This window comes from Piliocolobus tephrosceles, chromosome 7, assembly GCF_002776525.5.
Source record: "Piliocolobus tephrosceles isolate RC106 chromosome 7, ASM277652v3, whole genome shotgun sequence".
Classification (NCBI taxonomy): domain Eukaryota; kingdom Metazoa; phylum Chordata; class Mammalia; order Primates; family Cercopithecidae; genus Piliocolobus; species Piliocolobus tephrosceles.
In genome coordinates, this window is record NC_045440.1 from 72,308,769 (window position 1) to 72,328,020 (window position 19,252).

Here is a 19,252-nt window from a genome sequence, read left to right on the forward strand (position 1 = left end):
CTGGAATATTCTAACATGGACAATTTATCGAACTTCTAGTGAAAGGTATGCTCTGAGTCATCAAGGTCCTGAGGCTTAGTAATGAATAAATAAGCAAAATATTGTCTATGAAGAAATAATTTTTCAATAGACTACAGTAGAAATAAATATAATGCAATATGTAACATATCTTTCCATATGTTGAAGTTGTAAAAATATGCATAGTACCTAAATGACTGCATAAGAGGTAGCGACAATACATATAACCTTATATGTTTAATCTTAAGTATACATGGATCAAAGTAGGTATTTCTACTTATATAAAATTTATATAAATATTCATATGTATTAATTACACAGAAATAATTGTAATTGTTCTACATTTAAAGTAGCCTATTTAATCTTTAAGTAAATAAATTGTGTGTATATCACCTAAATGATGTTGTATACTTCATAAACAATACTTTTTTTTACTTATTTATATTTTCACAGCCAAAGCCATAAGAACACTAGGCAAATTATTTCATTGATATTGAGAAACAATCCAGTCCAATGTTTACATTTAAACAAATTCGGCTATATTTAACAACAAAAGGGAAAATAAAATAAAGGAAATAATACCAAGTTTTAATTGGTCATACAACGAAACAACACAAATTGATATTGCAGTGTGGACATGATTAATAAGATAAAACACACTCAAAGGTTAAAAATGTTATGCACACAAATATGTATAATACACATGTGTATATATGTATATGCATTTGGCGAAACAAAACCAATCTATACAATGTTACAATAACATGGAAACATGAATCTCCTAACAATGAATACGGATTTCGTAAGTCACATTATTACCTATAGAGGAAATATAACAGTAGTTTTACAAATTTGACAACAGAAATCATATTAATGATTTCAAATAATAACAAACCAACTAATAACAAAGCATATACTGATGAAGAAACAAGGTACAAAGTAAACAGTGAGAAGGCAGACACTCACCTTCGGTGCCATTGGGAGTCATGGAATTACTATTTATATGAGAGTTATCGTGTTTGGGGCCACTGGGGGATTCACTACTACCACTCAGACGGCTATGCGGGCTGGTGAGATCCTGCATTTCCATAGACCTAAAGACAAGAAGCCTTCCGTTTGACAGATGTACCAAATTCATAACACCACTATTTAATGTGCTAATGACTTGACACCTGCTTTGAAACACACTCGCACAAAAGTCCCATTGTATCTATTTCTTAGACACAAAATAATTCATCTCACATTTTGACTTCAGGCATCCCTTCATCATATGTACTATCAAAAGATGTCACTTGCTTTACCTATCCAGCCAGTCACCTGAAGTTTTTAAAATTTCATTTTTTCTCTTACATAGTTCATCAAGTCACAAGGTCTAATGTGAGACAATGACACCTATTCTACTTTTCAAAGAAAAAATACAGTCATCTTTTTCTTTTTATATTAAAAAGGACCAAAGGCATTACTTTTCTAAAAGAAAAGGCAACTATGTAAAGAAGTAAAATAGAAATAGATCACTTTTCTGGGGAATCTGTTTCATCTAATAAATTAGCACTAGGTACTCCCTTATAATTTACCACCCAATTGTAATTTAATGGGTCTCCAAACCAAATAAAACACTTGAAACCTATAGTCTAGTGACAGGGAATGAGATAGTCCTGATGCATGTGTTTACTCTGGCAAACTACTTAATTGTTCCTCTGTTTCCCTTGAAACAAATGCAGCATTAAAACATTATGATGTCGGCTCACTTGTTTGCTTTGTGGATTACATACAGCGTGCCCAATTGAAAAGGGATAAGGCCAACATACAGTGGGTCCCTGCAAGCATTAGCACTTGGAATACCTCAGCTGTCACTTACTCTGGGAAATAACAACAATTCTACTTCAGTGCTATAATTTTGCAATTTTACCATATAAAACCAGTTAAATGCCCCCTAAAAGTTCTTAGACTCTGCAGTTACTTATTCTATAAAAGGTACAAAAGCCATTACTCATGTTCACAATTTCAGAACTATACATTTATATTTAATACCCTATTAGTGAAGAGAGAATTTATTTAAAGTCACTAAAAACACACTTAGATACCATTATTTTCTTACAGTCAATTTCTTAAAAGTTTAGGGCCCATTTACTTTATTTTATACTTTGTATGTTTCTCTAAGAAAAAAGATGGAAGTTTAATGTTTACATATATAAAGTGAATACTATTTGCTCCTCACCCTATCAGGTCAATAAAAGCTACAGTCATTTTAATTTAGAGGTCGCACTTACATTGACTACGGGTATCAGTTTTTAAAACAGTTTAACACGAACCATTTTACTTCTAAAGTGAGCTTTGACTTCCACAAATATTCTGAATTCAAACTAGAAATGGTTTAAAATCCAATTTTTCTCTCCTGATTCTCATTACACATTCACAGTTTTCCTAACACTAGAAACTATAGCCCATAATTATTTTCAAACCGAGGTTCCTATTCCCTTTCTACATACTTAAAATGTTTTACAAGCGCACACATACAAACTGTTAAGTAATTTCCAACAGAGGCTGTTGCTATTAATAGAAATAATTAAGAAACACTAGACAAAAATAGATACGGGTCACAGAAAGGTAATCTCCAAAAATGTCAAATATCAACAATATCCTTACCTGCAACTTGAGGAAACAGCAACATCTGAACTGGCTTGAGATGTTTGCACCTGTGATCAGGGGTAAAAAAATTAGAAGCTGTTGTTACTCTGCTTCAGTGTCAGCTCCTAATTATACAGAGCACATGGTTGAGAACGACAATGCTCTCTTTTAACCAAAAGAGAAAAAGGAGGATACTGCAGCAGTGAAAGGCATATTGTCTTTAAGTTGAGGTCTCAACTGTTGTTTCCTCCTGCAGGTCTATCCTCCTCCTCCCCTTGTCAGGGGGGGAAGGCAGCCAAATGACGTGATAGTGATTCATCACTGGCCTATGACAGCTGCAAACGGGATTACCCTTCCCCCAATCAACATGCAAAGCAGCCTTGCCCAGGCAGCTTGGAAAAGGTGCTTGGAAAAAAAATAGCGATTGACAAAATGAGTATGTTTAACAGCAATAGTTCAAGCAGTAATCCTCCAGCATCCTCGGAAGATCTTTCATCTTCTGTTATCACCAGCTGAAATAGAGCTCCCGCCCACCCCTTTGACTCCTGACAGTTTCTTATCCTTATCATAATGGTTTTCTCCTACATTTACTATTTGTCATTTAACATTCACTAAAACAGCTTCTGGGCAACTTTCAGACAATGCTGGACTAGCTATAGATGGCAAAGGCAAGTTTTCATACCCAAAGTCACTCCACTGAACAATGTGCTCATTTACTCTCGCCAATTTAAAATTCAATGAGTTCTTATTCAGTTCTGCCCAGTAAACTAGAAAATGTAGTTAGCATTTTTGGTAGATTTTCCATCTTTTAAACCGAGAAAGAAAATGGAAAGTTTAATAATCAGTTCACCATCCTAGTCAGCTTACATTTTAGTCTCTCTTTTTTCTAGACGAATCTGTTCTTCAGGACTTCACTGAACAACTTAACTAATGTGCAGGCTTTGACAGTCACTGCTTGTCTTCCAGAAGCAGCTCAAACTGCCAGCAGGTGATAAAGCTCAGGTAAGGCCAGACTGCTGGCTTGTAGGCTCAGGCTAACGCCTCAGTAGGAGAGCATTCTGCAAAACGTTTAAAAATGGCTCAGAATTCCAAATCTTTGATGTGCATTTTCATTCAACCTGAACTGACATCAATTAGGGTTACAGAACAAAGATGAGAACTGAAGCATCTCAAATGGCATTACAGTTATCCAACCAAACGTCTTCTGTTAAGTCCTGTTATTTTTTAATTATGATTTATGAAATAAGAAATACTACCTTTCTAGCAAGAATAAAGCATCTTTAAAGTCTAACTGTCTTGGTATAATGTTACCTAAAATTTCTAGGTATATGTTTCTACAATACGTGTAGGATGAAAAACAATTTTTAAAGGATGCTTGAGTATAAGATAAAAATTAAATTTCAATGCCTACAGACGTGCCATTCCGTGATAACAGCCTTCTGCAATTTTTGTTAAAATTAATGTTCTCACACAAGTTTAAGTGGTTTCCTTTAGAAACTCCAGCAATATACCTCAAGGATAAATTTCCTTTTTCTTTTTTTTTTTTTCTCCACTTTTATGCACCTGGAATAAATTATAGGTGAGAACTAACTTAGTTTTAAGAACTCTCCTGGCTTAATTATGTGAAAGAGTATTTAAAGCATTCTTTCTGTTAAATGTTAAAGTACATTTCCATTTTAACATTAGCTGGAAAGTACAATGTTGGAAATATAATTTTAGTTTCAGTATATACTTTGAAAGTTTGGTTAGATTTATATTTGTGCTTTAACCAATCCTATTTAAATTTCAAAGTCAAACTACTGTTAATAAAGAAAAAATGAACTTCAAAACAAGAATTATTCTACCACATTTCACTGAAAAAATGCATTTTCACTATAACACATTTCTTTTACGCTGGTTCAACTAGACTCTACTGTATTTTCATACTCTACAACTTTTGAAAGTCCATACGCATGATCTACATTTCATTAAGTATACTTCAGATATATTCTTTTGTGTCTCAAGGATTATTTAAACCATGTGTTGTGTGTTACTGTATTTAAAAATGACTCTTTAATCAAAATAACTTTAAAACAACTAATCCTCACTTAGGCTGGTCAGCTGAATCCACATCGTGGTCCAGGAAAAATAAATCTACTCTCAAGAATGCGAATGCAGACAACAATTAGACACAGATGTGAGCAAAATTAGTTACAGTTTACAAAATGCTACACTTCACATGCTTTTAGTTTTTTATGTGTAGTACAAGATTACAGTGCAGAAGGAAACATAGTCTTATAATGACTTATCTAAAAAGAACACCTATTTCTGATTGCTGTTGATTTCCTCTCATGTTTGATAATATCTCTGGAAGTTTCTGTGTTGTAAAGGTCTAAAACCACAATGTGTTTTGAAAATAATTAGGGATATTTCCATTCAAAAGAGAAAAATATTATTTTATTATTTGTAGAAAAGTGATGTGAGGCATTCAGTAAGTTCACATTTTCTGCTTTACACCCATAAACTTAGTATGTTTCTTGTCTTCTCCTAATCTGGTATTTTTAATTCAAATACTTCTATGAGTGCAAAAATATTTCCCATAACATAACAAATGGTTATCTTACATTACAATCAAGTCATTTCACTTTAATGCTTTTTAAAACTCATTGTATAGAATACTCATAGTCGCATATTGACAGAGTTGTGAAAATACAAATAGCAACAAGCAGAACTTCTTAGAATTCAAATTCAAGAATCCTAAACTAGTAACTTTGACTTCTGATTAGTTAATGAGGTCTTTTAAGTTTGCCTTTTTTCTAATTAAATTTATAATTCTTCACAGATGTAACTTTTGTTGATGTTCAATTTGTCTCTCTCATTTTGTTAAACCTCACATAGTACTTCGCCAATCCATTGAATAGCCACATTAAATCTGTTAATACCATGCTCTTCAACCCCAGAAATTATTTCCAGAAGGCAAACTTGCTTTGAGAGATCATCAAACAAGACTTAAGGTACACATTTTATCACATTTTCCCTACCACAGAGCTCAGGATGCAGAGCAAAATTCATGACTTTTGCACTGTTTATTATACTTTGCTAAATTACAAATCAAAAGCATCTGACAGAAGATCATGCGTGAAGCCAAAAAGTTAATAATGTTCTGTGAAAAGTAAACTGTAAATGGAAAGGGATTCTAAATCTCAGCAGCACAGAGCAAATAAAATGTAGGTACTTGTCTAAATTATGGGTTTTCCATAGGCTTTTTTTGCTTGCTAGAAGCAATTTTTATAAAATGACTATAATTTAAAACTTTTTTTTTCAAACTGAAAAGAAATTTTCAAAGTGAAAGTACTGAGCTTATCTAAATAAATAGAGTTGGCAGGCAAGCTAGTTTTGTCCAACCACAGATCAACCTGAGCACTCCAAATTTGAAAGACAATGGCAATTTTCTCATCAGAATGTATTTTATATATGTATAAAAAATTTCCTTAGCCATAAATCTGTGTTTTAAGCAGGGTATATTCTTGCTAAAATTTCTCCTCAATCGGTATCTCCAACTATGGCATCAGTGTTGTAATGAAAACTTAAATTTTAAAAATAAAACCCTAAACCTAAAATTGAAATGAAGTTCTAGGGAGACGTAGATGTTTTCTAAATGTTAACACTGTATTTTCTTCTTTATCAAAGACTCCATAAAAATAAATGCTTTAATACTACTGCTGATTATTTTAATGTAGTATACTACATTACTTTTTGCAATGCGTCGTTTAAAGAAAATGACAAAATAGAGTCTGCATGAAAAAACAAATAAGTATTTAAACCACATGGATGCTACCTATAGCTTTAAGGGATTGTTTTCAATATCAATTTATTTAAAATGTTGAATGAAATACTTTTGATATTTGATTAAACAAGTGGTTTTATTCTAGCTGCAAGTGTTTTTCTTCTTTACAATGTATTCTTACTTGATTTTCACAAATGGAAATTTTCTTTTGAGAAAATCATTTATCATGTCTATGAAACTTACACAGCAGTGGACTTCCATTTGGCCCTCTAAAACTGAACAGTGGCTCAATTAGGCTTCTATGTCTGTCACCGCAAAGAATGTTCAAAGATTGAAAATCCATGACTGCTTGCTCACTTACTGAACACTTTGGGCCTTGGGAGAACTCAAGCATGGAGAAAGTCAAATATCAAATATTTGATAATGCAAAAGCATGACTATACATGTGTGCATGTCCTCAGACCCCAGACTTGGGGGGGGTGGGGAAGACTCATGCAAGCATAAAATAAAACCTACTTTGAAAGACACATTATAAAAACAATCTCAAACCTATAAAACTACACTATGTGCTTACTATCAACTTTTTGTACCCCTGGCCATTTTAAGAAATAAAACATAAAAACGTTTGTCTAAATTCAATGACAGCTCTGAATTTATTGAATTCTTGCAAATGCTATGCTTAAATGTGTTCAAAAACTCCTCCCAAGAAATATAAACCCATGAGTCATTAACAATTCATATACTGATTTTGAATGGCAAATATTTTAAATGATAATTCAAAAGTTTACAGATCTTGTTTTTAACTTCAAGGTCCAGTCAAGCCTTACAAAGTGTCAATAAGAGAAAAAATATATTAATTGGGTAAATATTTGTTATATCACCTTTCGAAGATAAGTTTGTTTAATATAACGTTTGGGAAATTCATTTATTGAAGCAAAAAGATTTTCTTCCTTAAAAAGTGCTATCAATTTAACGTTGTTACCTGTTGTCCTTTCAAATGTTAAATGCTTCATTTTTTCATATAAAATTAAAGTGTGTAAGAAAAGTTATTTATGTATTGCAATGAACACATACGTACCGCTTTATTCAATATCACACAAATATATTTGAGATTTGTGCAGCAATTCAGAAAAGAGATATGAAGTCATCTCCCTACAAGAATATGGTCCTTCATATTTATTTATCTAGAGCATGACAAAAGTAATTGTTAACAATTAATTTGTAATTCTCTCTTAATGATCCTAATCGCTCATAATTTGGAGGTTGGAAATTCTACTTCTTGGATGAAGCCCTGTGGCTCATAAAGTACTAGGTACAAAGTGTCATAATTTTCCCCATGCCATAATGTTTTTCTTTGAAAACAAATCAAAACAATAATAAAAGCGCTCCTGTTAGCTTGGGCTTTGCCCACAGGACAGCTGTTGTCAGTCACTACAATTTTTCAAACAGTCAGCTTGTACTTACAGCGCTTACATCTGCTGCATCCACCAGTTTAATGTGTTCCTTCGAATTTTCTGGGTTAGCAAACCTCCATTCCTGACATAGTTTTGCTCCTGGATTGGGACGCGCGAGGGCTCTCAGGCGCTCTGGTGCAGCCGCGGCGCTTCTGGGAGCTGAGCGCCTCTGCGGGGGAAAGCTCGGCGCAGGGGGCAGGCGCCTGGCCGCTGCCGCAGGCTCGGGCTGCCGAGCGACTGAGCGAAAACGCGTTCCCCAGGAAGAAACCCGCCACAGTGGACGGCAACAGGAAGGCTTAAAGTCGGAAGTGGCACTGGAGAGTTTCTACCTCGCCCCAAACTCGGAGCCATCAGCTCCCACCGTTCTGTTTCGTAACAGCTTTGCGCCCTGCGCTCCTTCCCCACCAAACAGCAGCCGCAGATAGCATCTGAGAACCCTAGACAAAGAAACAGCAGAATCTCATCCCTCGATTTGTTTGCGCAGCCTTGTAGGTCTGCCCATGGAGCCTCGGGGCTTTTTTTTTTTTTTTCTTCTTTTTTTTTTTTTTTTTTTTTTTTTTTTTGGTTTTTGCAGCGCAAACCACAGCTATTCTCTTGTCCTAACCTTATTGGTTTAAATGCAACAATTGAAAGGATCACTGCTCTGTCTGACTCAACCTTGCTGCTTAAAAAAAAAAAAAAAATTATGTAAATGAACGCGCCCCACGCTATCTGAATAAACAGCTGTGTGAGAATAACTTCTCTGAGGCACGGTCAACACACACGCGTCCTCTTGCAACAGTAGTTACCAATTAAGATCTTTGGGGAGTAGTTACACGTTATCTTTTACACTTTTCCTAAACTTTTTTCAGGCCCTGAAACTTGGGGAATCCACTACTTTTCAGAATTTATTTCCTAACTAACGTACCGATACTTTTCAGAATTTATTTCCTAACTAACGTACCGACTACTGAAACAGGTCTGGGGGAAATAAAAAACTAGAATGGCCATTTCCCTTTAAGTAGAAAGCGAAAAAGCAAACGTGCAAGCTATTATCAGTTTAATAATGAAAGCCTGAAGGATGAATCCTAAATGATTTCTCGAATGGCAAGTCTTCAATGAATAATTCCTTGGATATGAACCAGATAATGTTTCAGTGTTAATATTTTAAAATGATTTTTGGAAAAGATTCATGTTATCTAGAACTCTTTCTTTACAGTTGATTCTTTAAAAAAAATTCTTACCTCAGAATCTATGCATGACAATCTATAACACTCACCTAAAGAGCTGAGCTTCAGTTAAGGTATGTTTTATGCAGATACATGACTTTGGTGATAAGACTTAACCATTATGTTGATTTCATATATTCAAAGAAGGCATCGTTTGTTTATTTTGATGCTAGTCACTGATTGTAACCAATTTTGTGCTCTAAAATAAAATCTTTATACCCACTGGAGTTTTCTTAAAACTGTTTTGTCATCACCCATAGAACACTATTCTACTTAATAGGTTTTTTATTTAAAAAAAAAAAAAAAAACAAACAAAAGAAAAGCATCCTCATTTTTTAGGCGCTTGATAGATGTGAAAAAAATTTTAAAAATCACAACTTTTTGCATGACTTTATAATACATTTCCAGATCATCAACTAATAAAACACATAGACACAATCATAACTTTATATTGCTAATATGTAAATGAAAGCACCATTCCAATGAAAACAAAAAATTTAAAAGCTGCTAATGACCAAAATTTAATACAGACTTCCCCCCAACTGCCGAAAGTATGCCAGTCTGAATTCCTCAGAAAGAACACTTTGTCAAACATAAGCTACAGCTTAAACTGCAAACTCACCTAGGATTTCATTTTGTATAGTACCAGCAAGGAATGATGGGCTAGTCATCTACCATATTTGGGAAGCCAGGTCAAGAAACAGTTGATTGCTATTGGATCTGTTCATATATGCAGCAGAAATAGAATTATGTTACCACCTACTGCACTTTCTCAGACCAGAAGTTTCAGTTATTCAATATACTAAAGTATATAGGCAGAAAATAAAATACAACTTGTAATGGAGATTTCCAGCATTGTCAGATAAAATTTAATGTTACAGTAATTCAATCTATGATATCAAACAGTAAATACTTTTGCAACCACATTTATTTCTAAGCTCTATAAAATCTAAAATTTGAGGTGTTGGTTGGAGAATTAAACAATGTTTGAAATTTTACATTTAGCTGTTGTATTCATGCTTCCAATTGTTTAAAAATTATTTTAGACATAAGAGAGTAAGAAATTATTTTTCTAATCCATGAAAGATTACACTGACAAATCCAGAATATAAGAACTATACAAAATCAAAACAGTGGAAATATTATGTAAAGTGTGTCACATTTATATACAAGTTACTTGCCCACATTATAGTTAAATGTATCATATTATATGTTTTTATGTTGAAATTTAATTTGTATTTATATAACTAAATGAAATATTAAATAAATGATGCATATATTTATGAAGAAAATTAGTAAAACTATGATGAATGTAATGTGACCACTAATTGATGTGATATAGCTCATGCTACGTAATTATGTAACAAAGAGCTCAGTCACTGACTAAAAGTAATATCCATGTGCATATTTACTACTTTTATGGAGTTTCATTTTCCTGAAGCAAAATTAGATGGATTAAAAACAATCACATTTACCCATAAATTGTGTATGGTTACTACTTCTGAATATCCAGTATATAATAATTACTATCGCATAAAATTTAAACCAAAAGTCAGTTATCCTATGATAAACAGCCACAGTTAAGCCATTAATAACACCCAACTTGTAGTGTATTGATAGCCTCCTATTTCTAAATCTTCACCAACTATAACTATATTATGTAACTTAACCATACCCTTTAAGGACTAAATTGTTCCCTAGATACAGTCATACATATAACTACAAAATTTAGGAAAATGTGTTGAACTTTGCTACTAGTAAAAGGTTATAGAAGAAAGCATTGTTATTTCATATTTGCCATGGAAATCTCAATACATGAATGTATGAAAAGGAATTTTAAATTTTTCCAATATGCTTTTTCCCCAATAAAAAATTACATAATTTTATCTGGAAAGGGAAAATACTTGAAATATTCAACTGTAATGAAATATTTGAAAACCCTCAAGGAGACAATATCTTTCACAGGCTGTATCGCCAACCAGGTTTTATCTGACAGAGCCAGCTGTTGCCTAGGTACCTGCCTGGTTATATGGAAGAAGTCTTCAATTTTGGTAGAAGAGTTTAGTGTTTTAGGTTAAGGGCATGATAGAAAAGATAAGCAAATATATATATATGTATACATACATGATATTTACATTACATTTGTAATATTTAATACATATTACAAATGTTATATATATATATATATATGAGAGAGAGACAAGGACAGATACAAGGAACTCATTACAACAGTCTAAAAGGTAACTTGGACTTTTCTAAAACTTCATGAGTAAACAGTTGATTAATCAAATTAAGTATAACAAATAAACACTAAGAAAACAAAGGATAAAATACGAGTGTCCCTTTTCCTTTTCATTCCAATAATGAAAATAAAGCTATTTTACAGTTTTGAAGTTGTCAATAAATGAGGCACTTTGAAGTTATTTTTCTTCTATTTGTGTTTACTTTGAAATAACTTTAGAAGTCAGCATGCATGCTATTACCTGGGCCAACAGTTTACTAATCTCTTTGTTTCTATGCTTTTTATGAGATGATTATTTCTCAAAAATAACAGTACAGTAAGTTGCAAAATATAACCAGCACTTAAAGACTAATGCATTTTCTTAAAAAAGCAAAATCTTAGCCATTATTTCTTCCACATGATTAAAATCAATATGTGGAAGTATTCAACATTTTGTAATTCAAACTGTTCAAAGTAGAATGGCAAATACAGTATCCCAAAATACTATACTTCCAGTCTTCCTGGTTTCATATAAATTTATTTTTTTTGTGGTCCACGCCATGGCATTACCTCCCTGGCTTCTTTGTGGAGCCTTTGGAACCGTGTCTGGATGGCTGACACTATGATCCTTGCTGGCATTTGGAGTGGTCACTTCCATGACCTGCTCTTTCCCCACCAGCACGAGACCTACAATGAGGGTCCTGCTCCCAGGAGCCTTCTGCTGAAATGTAACCAAGTAAAACATCCTCTATTTATTTTAAGAATGATATTAAATCTGCCAAATTGAATGTCTACCACTATTTTGTGGAATGTTTTCCATTCAAACTCCAACATGATTAGCTTTTAACAGTAAAGTTAAGGAGGTAATTAACTATTAGCTGTACCATGGAAAATTATTTTAATACACATTAAAGTCTTTATACCAACACAATATGAAAATATAACCTATTTCCTGACTTCCTAAAGAGCACATTCATTATTACATATTAATAATAACATTTATTTATGTAGGGTGGGAAACTTGTTATCCTATGTAGTAATGACTGCCTATCGGATTTTTTTTTTTTAAAGTATTATTCTTAATAGAAACTTTGAGCAGCACTTCTTGAAACTAATAGTGATAGCAAGGGCAGTGGCAGATTTTTAAGGAAAGGGGATGAGATAATATAGGTACTTAAACAAAATGACAAAACAGTTTTCCTCTTCTAAAATCAACTGATTTTCCAAAATGGCAAACAGTTACTTTTTCTTCCTTCTGCCGAAAAATATATAAATAATTGGTCCTGGGAGCATATGTTTAATCTCAGCGATGTTATTTTGCTTTCTCATGCTGTAAAATGGGTTTCTGTTGACACGAAGCAACCTAGAAAACCCAGGTTGTTTCTTCTTGAAGATTTTTTCCTCTAAGCCATGGGCAAAACCAATCTTGTCAGCGCCTCCCAAAACATGTAAGAGGATCTGGAAATTTGCTTTGTGTTTTTCAGGTTTCATGACAGCTGAGTTCACAGTTTTTAAATTCTTTGGAAACAATGAATAGCTCATGGAGGAAAGATGGGAATTAGCATTTATGAAGTGCTTACTACATTCCAGGTATTGTGCTAGGCATTTTATATTTTTGTGAAGCCTGATTTTTTTTAAGTATGAGTGATTTTTCCCTCACTATTTGTTCTGGAATCTGCCTCATTTTTCTAGCACCATCAAAGTCACTTCTAAACAGTAGATGGAGCAACGGGACATTAATATCTCCTCATTGTATCATCATTTTGAAGCAAGGTGATAGCCCATAAAGTTAACAAAAATCCAGAAAAATGTATGATATTTGAAATGATACATACTGTTATATACCAAAATAATATATTCAATATGGAAGAGAAAAAAATCACTATATAGTAGCTGATTATTTCTGAGCACATACTGCAAGTTACTTGGCAGATTCAAAAATAAAAGCACATTAAATGGTCAATAGAGAAAAAATCCTTGAACTTGAAATGCTCAAATCAGGAGATATGGGATTTTTCTCCTTACATCTTCAAAAAGGTTAATTATTTTCCTAGAGATTATAAATACCCCAACTTATTCTTTATATTGAAAAGCAGAGTCCGAGTTTATGACCAACAATTATATGCATGTCTTGTTTCACAGTTATATCAATTTATTACATTTTACCTTTCTTAATTTCAGTTACAGTATGATGTGCTTTGTTTTTAATAGTTATTATACCATAAACACTTGATTTATTCACTGAGGAAATAATTATAGTAAAAGTGCACTCCACATTTCCTGATGCATTTGGATGTATAGTTTCAGTATTCAGAATCAACAAGTTCCATTATTATTAAAAAGGAATTGCCAGAGATTGGGGAGAGGGAGCCCCCAAACCTAATAACCTATAGAATTTTTTTCTTCCTTCAAGCAGCATTAACTTTTTCTTCCTCCAGTCTCCCATATCAGAAAGAAAAGAAAAGACAAAAAAAATAAAAAGAGTAACCTCTAAAGCTGTTTTAGACAGAAGGTCAGAATTCAAAGGATCAGTAACTTAATCCACTGTGCACTACAATCACATTGCTATTGGAAACACAACCAGAAGCACCATTATTCTAGAAGTTTTTATTAAGCAACGTCAATAGGTATACAACCTGGAGGTTTCTCTCTACTGTAAGGTTTATCTAGATTCATACTTGCAAGCGATCAAATTGCCTTGGGTCCTTGGGTTTTACTTTAGTATACTATGGTGTGAAGAAAAAAAAGTAGACTCTATAACACATACTAAGGAAAACAATAGCTTCAGTTTGTTCAAATACTTAAAACAGAATTCCTTTCTGCAACCCAAATGTAAGTACGATTAAACATTTTGTGGTCTTTAGATACTCATAATTAAGAGGAATGTTTGTTTTAGATGGTTTAATATTTGGGGTATTATACTGATTATTGAAATATGTGATTCATGTTCTTTCAAAAAATATAAACCTGGAAACTATCCTCTGCTTCTTTCAGGGATTATGTTTTAATATTATCAATGATCTGGTTTACCTGAAATACAGAGTAAAGCAAAGCTAAGGATCTGGGAATTTTAGTATGTTTTAAATGTGGAAGATTCTTTAAAACAACACCCTGGTTGATAGAGAGTACAGGCTGGTGGCTTGTTTTTTTAATCAATACAAGGAGAAACAAATAGTTTACCAAGAGGTCAGAGCGCCCATAGAGGAGCCCTCTGCTGCACGATTATCATTGACAACCTCTGCTGAAAGATCTGCAAGCCCCCATTAGCTTCAGCCTCTCGGGATTGCTGTTCACTTTCCTTCCTGTCTTTCCCTGAGAGGAGGATTTTCCCTGCTTGTAGAGAGTGGATGCAGGGGAATGGGTAAGGAGAAGGTGAAGGAGGGACAGGACAAAAACAAAGTAAAAAAAAAAGAATTTGCTATTCAAAACAATGATCCAAAAACCTGCCCAAGAATCCCAGCCTTTTTAAAGAATGACAGCCTTTGACTTAGAAATTCTAAAGGAAAAAGACATTGTTTTCAGATATGCAGACTCTATGCATTTTAAATTTGCAGTATCGTCATAGTATACCTGTCTCTTTTAGGATAAATTGTATTCAATAAACCTAAAAATGGACACAAATATGGATGACTGAACTCACCACAAATAAATGTATTCATGATTAATTACTGAAGACTATTAAACAGGAGGGACCACACCTTTAAGCTCTGTATTTAGAATTTTCCAAAATTATGCCTATTATCAACCCATGAATGACTTACACGTGAAAAGGAAAAAAAATTAGACATTTCACATTAAGATCTTCTTAAGGTTGGGTAAGGTGGCTCACCCCTGAAATCCCAGCACTTTGGGAGGTGGAGGCAGGCAGATCACAAGGTCAGGAGTTGGAGACCAGCCTGACCAACATTGTGAAACCCCATCTCTACTAAAAATAAAAATAAAAACAAATTAGCCAGGCATGGTGGCATGCACCTGTAATCTCAGCTACTCAGGAGGCTGAGGCAGGAGAATTGCTTGAACCTGGGAGGCGGAGGTTGCAGTGAGCCCAGATCACGCCACTGCTCTTCAGCTTGGTGACAGAACTAGACTCCAACTCAAAAAAAAAAAAAAAAAAAAAAAAACTTCTTAGAGCAATATATGGCAACCCTGATTTCCTATTCCATTTTTGTATATTCTTGGTTTTTATGTCTATCATTATTCAAGGTTGAAATGCTATTCGTTTCCTTAAGTGTGTAGAATTATTAACATCTCTCTATAGTCAAGGGTACTATTCACCAGATTAAAACAAATGCACCAGACATTCAAGTGAATTCTAATTCTGGTCTCAACATGGGCTTTCTCTATGTCCTTTGTTGTCACAGTACTTATTCTTTCAATTTATAATTTATAACTAGCTAGCTATTAAATGGATGCAGTGGTACACACCTTACCAAAATGGTATGTGGATGAAAATGTTTACTGCTATGGTAAAGCTCCCATGGAGAAAAAAAAATAGCAACAGAAAAGTTAATTTCAAATCAATTTAATTGAATGAGTGTGGAATGAGTGCTTAAACAGGGCATAGTTTCCAAGGTTTAGCACATAGGAGGTGCTTGGTGAATGTTATTAAATTAATTAATACATGCACACAGGGCTACTTGAGGGAACATGGACCTGGTTTGTGAAAGAAAAATGACGTCCTTGAATTTCCTTTGCTTTCATTTTCTTTTTTCTTACAGATTGTTATATTTTCCTTCCACTGAAAACTTTAAAGCTGGACTGGCTAGGGCATTATCATTATAGGAATATTAATTTCATTTTATGTACAAAAATATTTAAAATAATTTATGGGACAAAATTGAGTCCTTAAAAATCGTACTAGGAATTTGCCATCCTGACAACAGGGAGCGACCAAATAGCAAGGAAATTAAGGAATTAGAACAGACTTGAAATCACTATATTCATATGATGTATGTATTTAAATGGAACAGGAAAAAGGAATAAAAAGTTCAGTTTTAGGCTAAAAAAAAGCCACCATCTACTGCATTCTAGCTATGTCATATTCTTCCCTAAGTATAGTGTTATCTTAATACCAGTTCATATTTCCCTTTTAAATTCCTAACCAAAATAAACAGAAAAATTAATTTAAAAATGTAAAAGAGTACTCAATGGGATGAAAGCCTATATTTAAATAAACCCTACATGTCTTGCCTTTCAGAAATAGTTCATTGTAGGTGTGTCCACAACACCATCATTTTAAAATTTTGCATCTTATAGATGGTTCAGAAATCTAACCAACAAAGTTAGTCAGTCAGCTGGTCTGTCAGCTAGTAATCAGTCACTCAATAAATATTTATCATGCATCTAGTATATGCCAGGTACTATGGGCATAGATGAAACAGTAAACAAGGCAGACAGAATTCCCACACTTAAGGAAATTATGTGTGCATAGAAGTGTAAATAAATGAAAAGATGGCTGACTGAATATATGCATTCATTTTTGCTTTCTCTATAAATCCCCTAGAGCACCAGTAAAGAGTTTTTTCTAAGACATAAATCCCCAAGAATGAAGAAAAGCAGGTAATAGGAAAACAGTAACACATTTTAATTAATTATTTAATTAATTTAGAGACAGGTTCTCACTCTGTCACCCAGACTGGGGTGCAGTGATGCAATCATGGCTGTCTGCATCCTTGACTTGGCGGGCTCAACCAATCCTCCTGCCTCAGCCTCTGAGTAGCTGAGACTACAGGCACTTGCCACCATGCCTAGCTATTTTTTTTTTTTTTTAATTTTAGGTGGATAGTCACTGTATTGCCCAGACAGGTCTCAAACTCCTGAGCTCAAGCGATGCTCCCACCTTGGCCTCCCAAAGGGCTGGGATTATAGGCATGAGACACTACACTCAGCCTTAACAAATTTTAAAAGTAGGGGAAAAAAATCTAAACCACGCAGAACATTAGTAACTCACTTAGCAGATATGAGAAAGCTGAATCCTAAGTTGGCAGTAAGGAAAGCTGAAAAGCAATCCAGCTTACACCACCCAACTCCTCCCATCCCCAACATCTTAGCAATTGATGATACCAGGTACTTCTGCAAGTGGAGGTACAAGTATGGCTACCATAAGGAGGATTTCGTACAAGTCAGTATAAGATGCAGTAAGACCCTTTTCTCTACTCCACATAGTCAGCTCTACATAGTCAGTAAAAGAAGTAGACTATGGATTGTAGGAGAAGCCCGGTGTGTGCTGAAGAAGCAGGCACCATTTTGATAACAGGCAGATTATAAAACACTCATGCTGAATGCTGGGATAACTGCCCCTGCTCCCTTCCTCCCTTCCTCCATAACTTTTCCTCATTAGGGTTCCCAGAACACTGTCAGCCAGTGATCATCCAGGCAGGAGCCTGAATTGGTTTTACTAAGTATTCAGACCAGCCCCAAAGGAAAGATCTAAATCACTTATATCTGGGGACCTCCTAAGGAGAGAACTCAATCTGATCACTCCAAAGTAAAAACTACAGGCAACAAGTCATTTAACTAAAGTAAAAACCATGGGCAACAAGTCATTAACAAAGTTCATGCCCTACTCTTAAATATAAGCCAAGAGTTAAGAATTATGAAAAGTCTGAGGAAAGCTTCTCAAGAAATGTAGAAACCAATGAAAAGAAAAGCAACTTGCAGGAAACAGAGATCAAAGAAAAGCAAATGTCAAAAAACAAAAATAAACTCCCATTAATATGAAAAGAGAAATAAGAGAAGATACTGAAGCCATGAAACAAGATAAGAAAATAACAATAATTTTTTTTTTTTTATTTTAAAAGAGCATCTAACAACAAAAAGGAGCCCTTGGAAATAAAAAGTAAGATAACTGGAAAATAAAACTCAAAAAGATTTGAAAATAAAATTGTTGAATTCTCCCAGAGAAGAGAGTAAGAAGAGATGGAAAATAGAGAAGTATAGAAAATATAAGAAATGAGAAGTTATAGTTCTGGTTGTCCAACACCCAGATAACTAGAGTTTCAGAAAGAGAAGAGGGACAATAAAGGCTAAAATTTAGGCCAATAATTCTAAGATACTTCCTAGGGCATGAGTTTTCGGATTGAAAGAGCTCAATGATTAACTAACAAAAAGAATAAAAACAATTCACACCAATGGATATTATTTGGAAATTTCAGAACACAAAAAAGATGGCCCCTACAAACTTCTAGAGAGAAAAAACAGACCACATACAAAGCCTAGGTCATGACTTGAGACTTCTCAATTGGAACATGTATTTCTAGAAGGTAGTAAAGCAATGGCCTCAAATTCCTAGATGACAAATAATTCCCGGCCTACTAAACTTTATAAGTAGGAAAATTAAATATTTCAATTAAATTTAAAACATTTTCGGACAAGTGAATCCTCAAAAAGTTAACTTCCCAATCAGGTTGATTTCCCAATCCTTTCTCAGGAAGCTAACAGAGGGTGTGTTCCATTAAATTTAGGAAGCAAACCTCCTTTACAAACTAGATAATCCAAATAGAAGAAAGATGAATATAATTTCTGGTGCTTATGGAAAAGGAAATTCTAGAATGATAGTTATGCCCTAGGCATGACAGTCCAGATTGGAGAAGGTCAGAAGGCTCCAAGAACACTTTCATGAAGATAAGGGAATTGATAAAATAACAGATACATCTGAACATATGCAAAGAAAAGGTAAACAAATAGGGAAGAGCACAGAATTGAGTTATTAAAAGGACTCAACTTAATTCAACAACACATCAAAAAGATTATACACCATGACCAAGTGAGGGTTATCTCTATGATTCAAGGTTGGTTTAACATTTCAAATCAATAAATATGATACACCACATTAAAAGAATGACACTTCAAAAGCACTGATCACCTCAACAGGTACAAGAATAACATTTAACAAAGTTCAACATTCTCTCATGGTAAAAATTCTCAATGAAATAGGTATAGAAGGAAATTTCCTCAA

General features: G+C 33.9%; 1 protein-coding gene across 7 annotated transcripts in view; it reads right to left on the bottom strand.

Moving 5' to 3' along the window:
* Nucleotides 1-19,252, bottom strand: part of EYA1 (EYA transcriptional coactivator and phosphatase 1) — a 350,164-nt gene that overhangs the window by 156,036 nt on the left and 174,876 nt on the right. For 4 of the 7 annotated variants that reach the window (XM_031935953.1, XM_031935951.1, XM_023184055.3 and 1 more), the window contains 2 exons: nt 2,665-2,714; nt 985-1,112 (listed from right to left, as the gene is read on the bottom strand). In XM_031935953.1, coding sequence (XP_031791813.1) covers nt 985-1,112; nt 2,665-2,714 — 178 coding nt within the window. Of the gene's footprint in view, nt 1-984; nt 1,113-2,664; nt 2,715-7,876; nt 8,482-19,252 lie in introns of those variants that run through there. The other 3 variants (XM_023184056.3, XM_023184054.3, XM_023184052.2) reach the window with 2 other exon arrangements.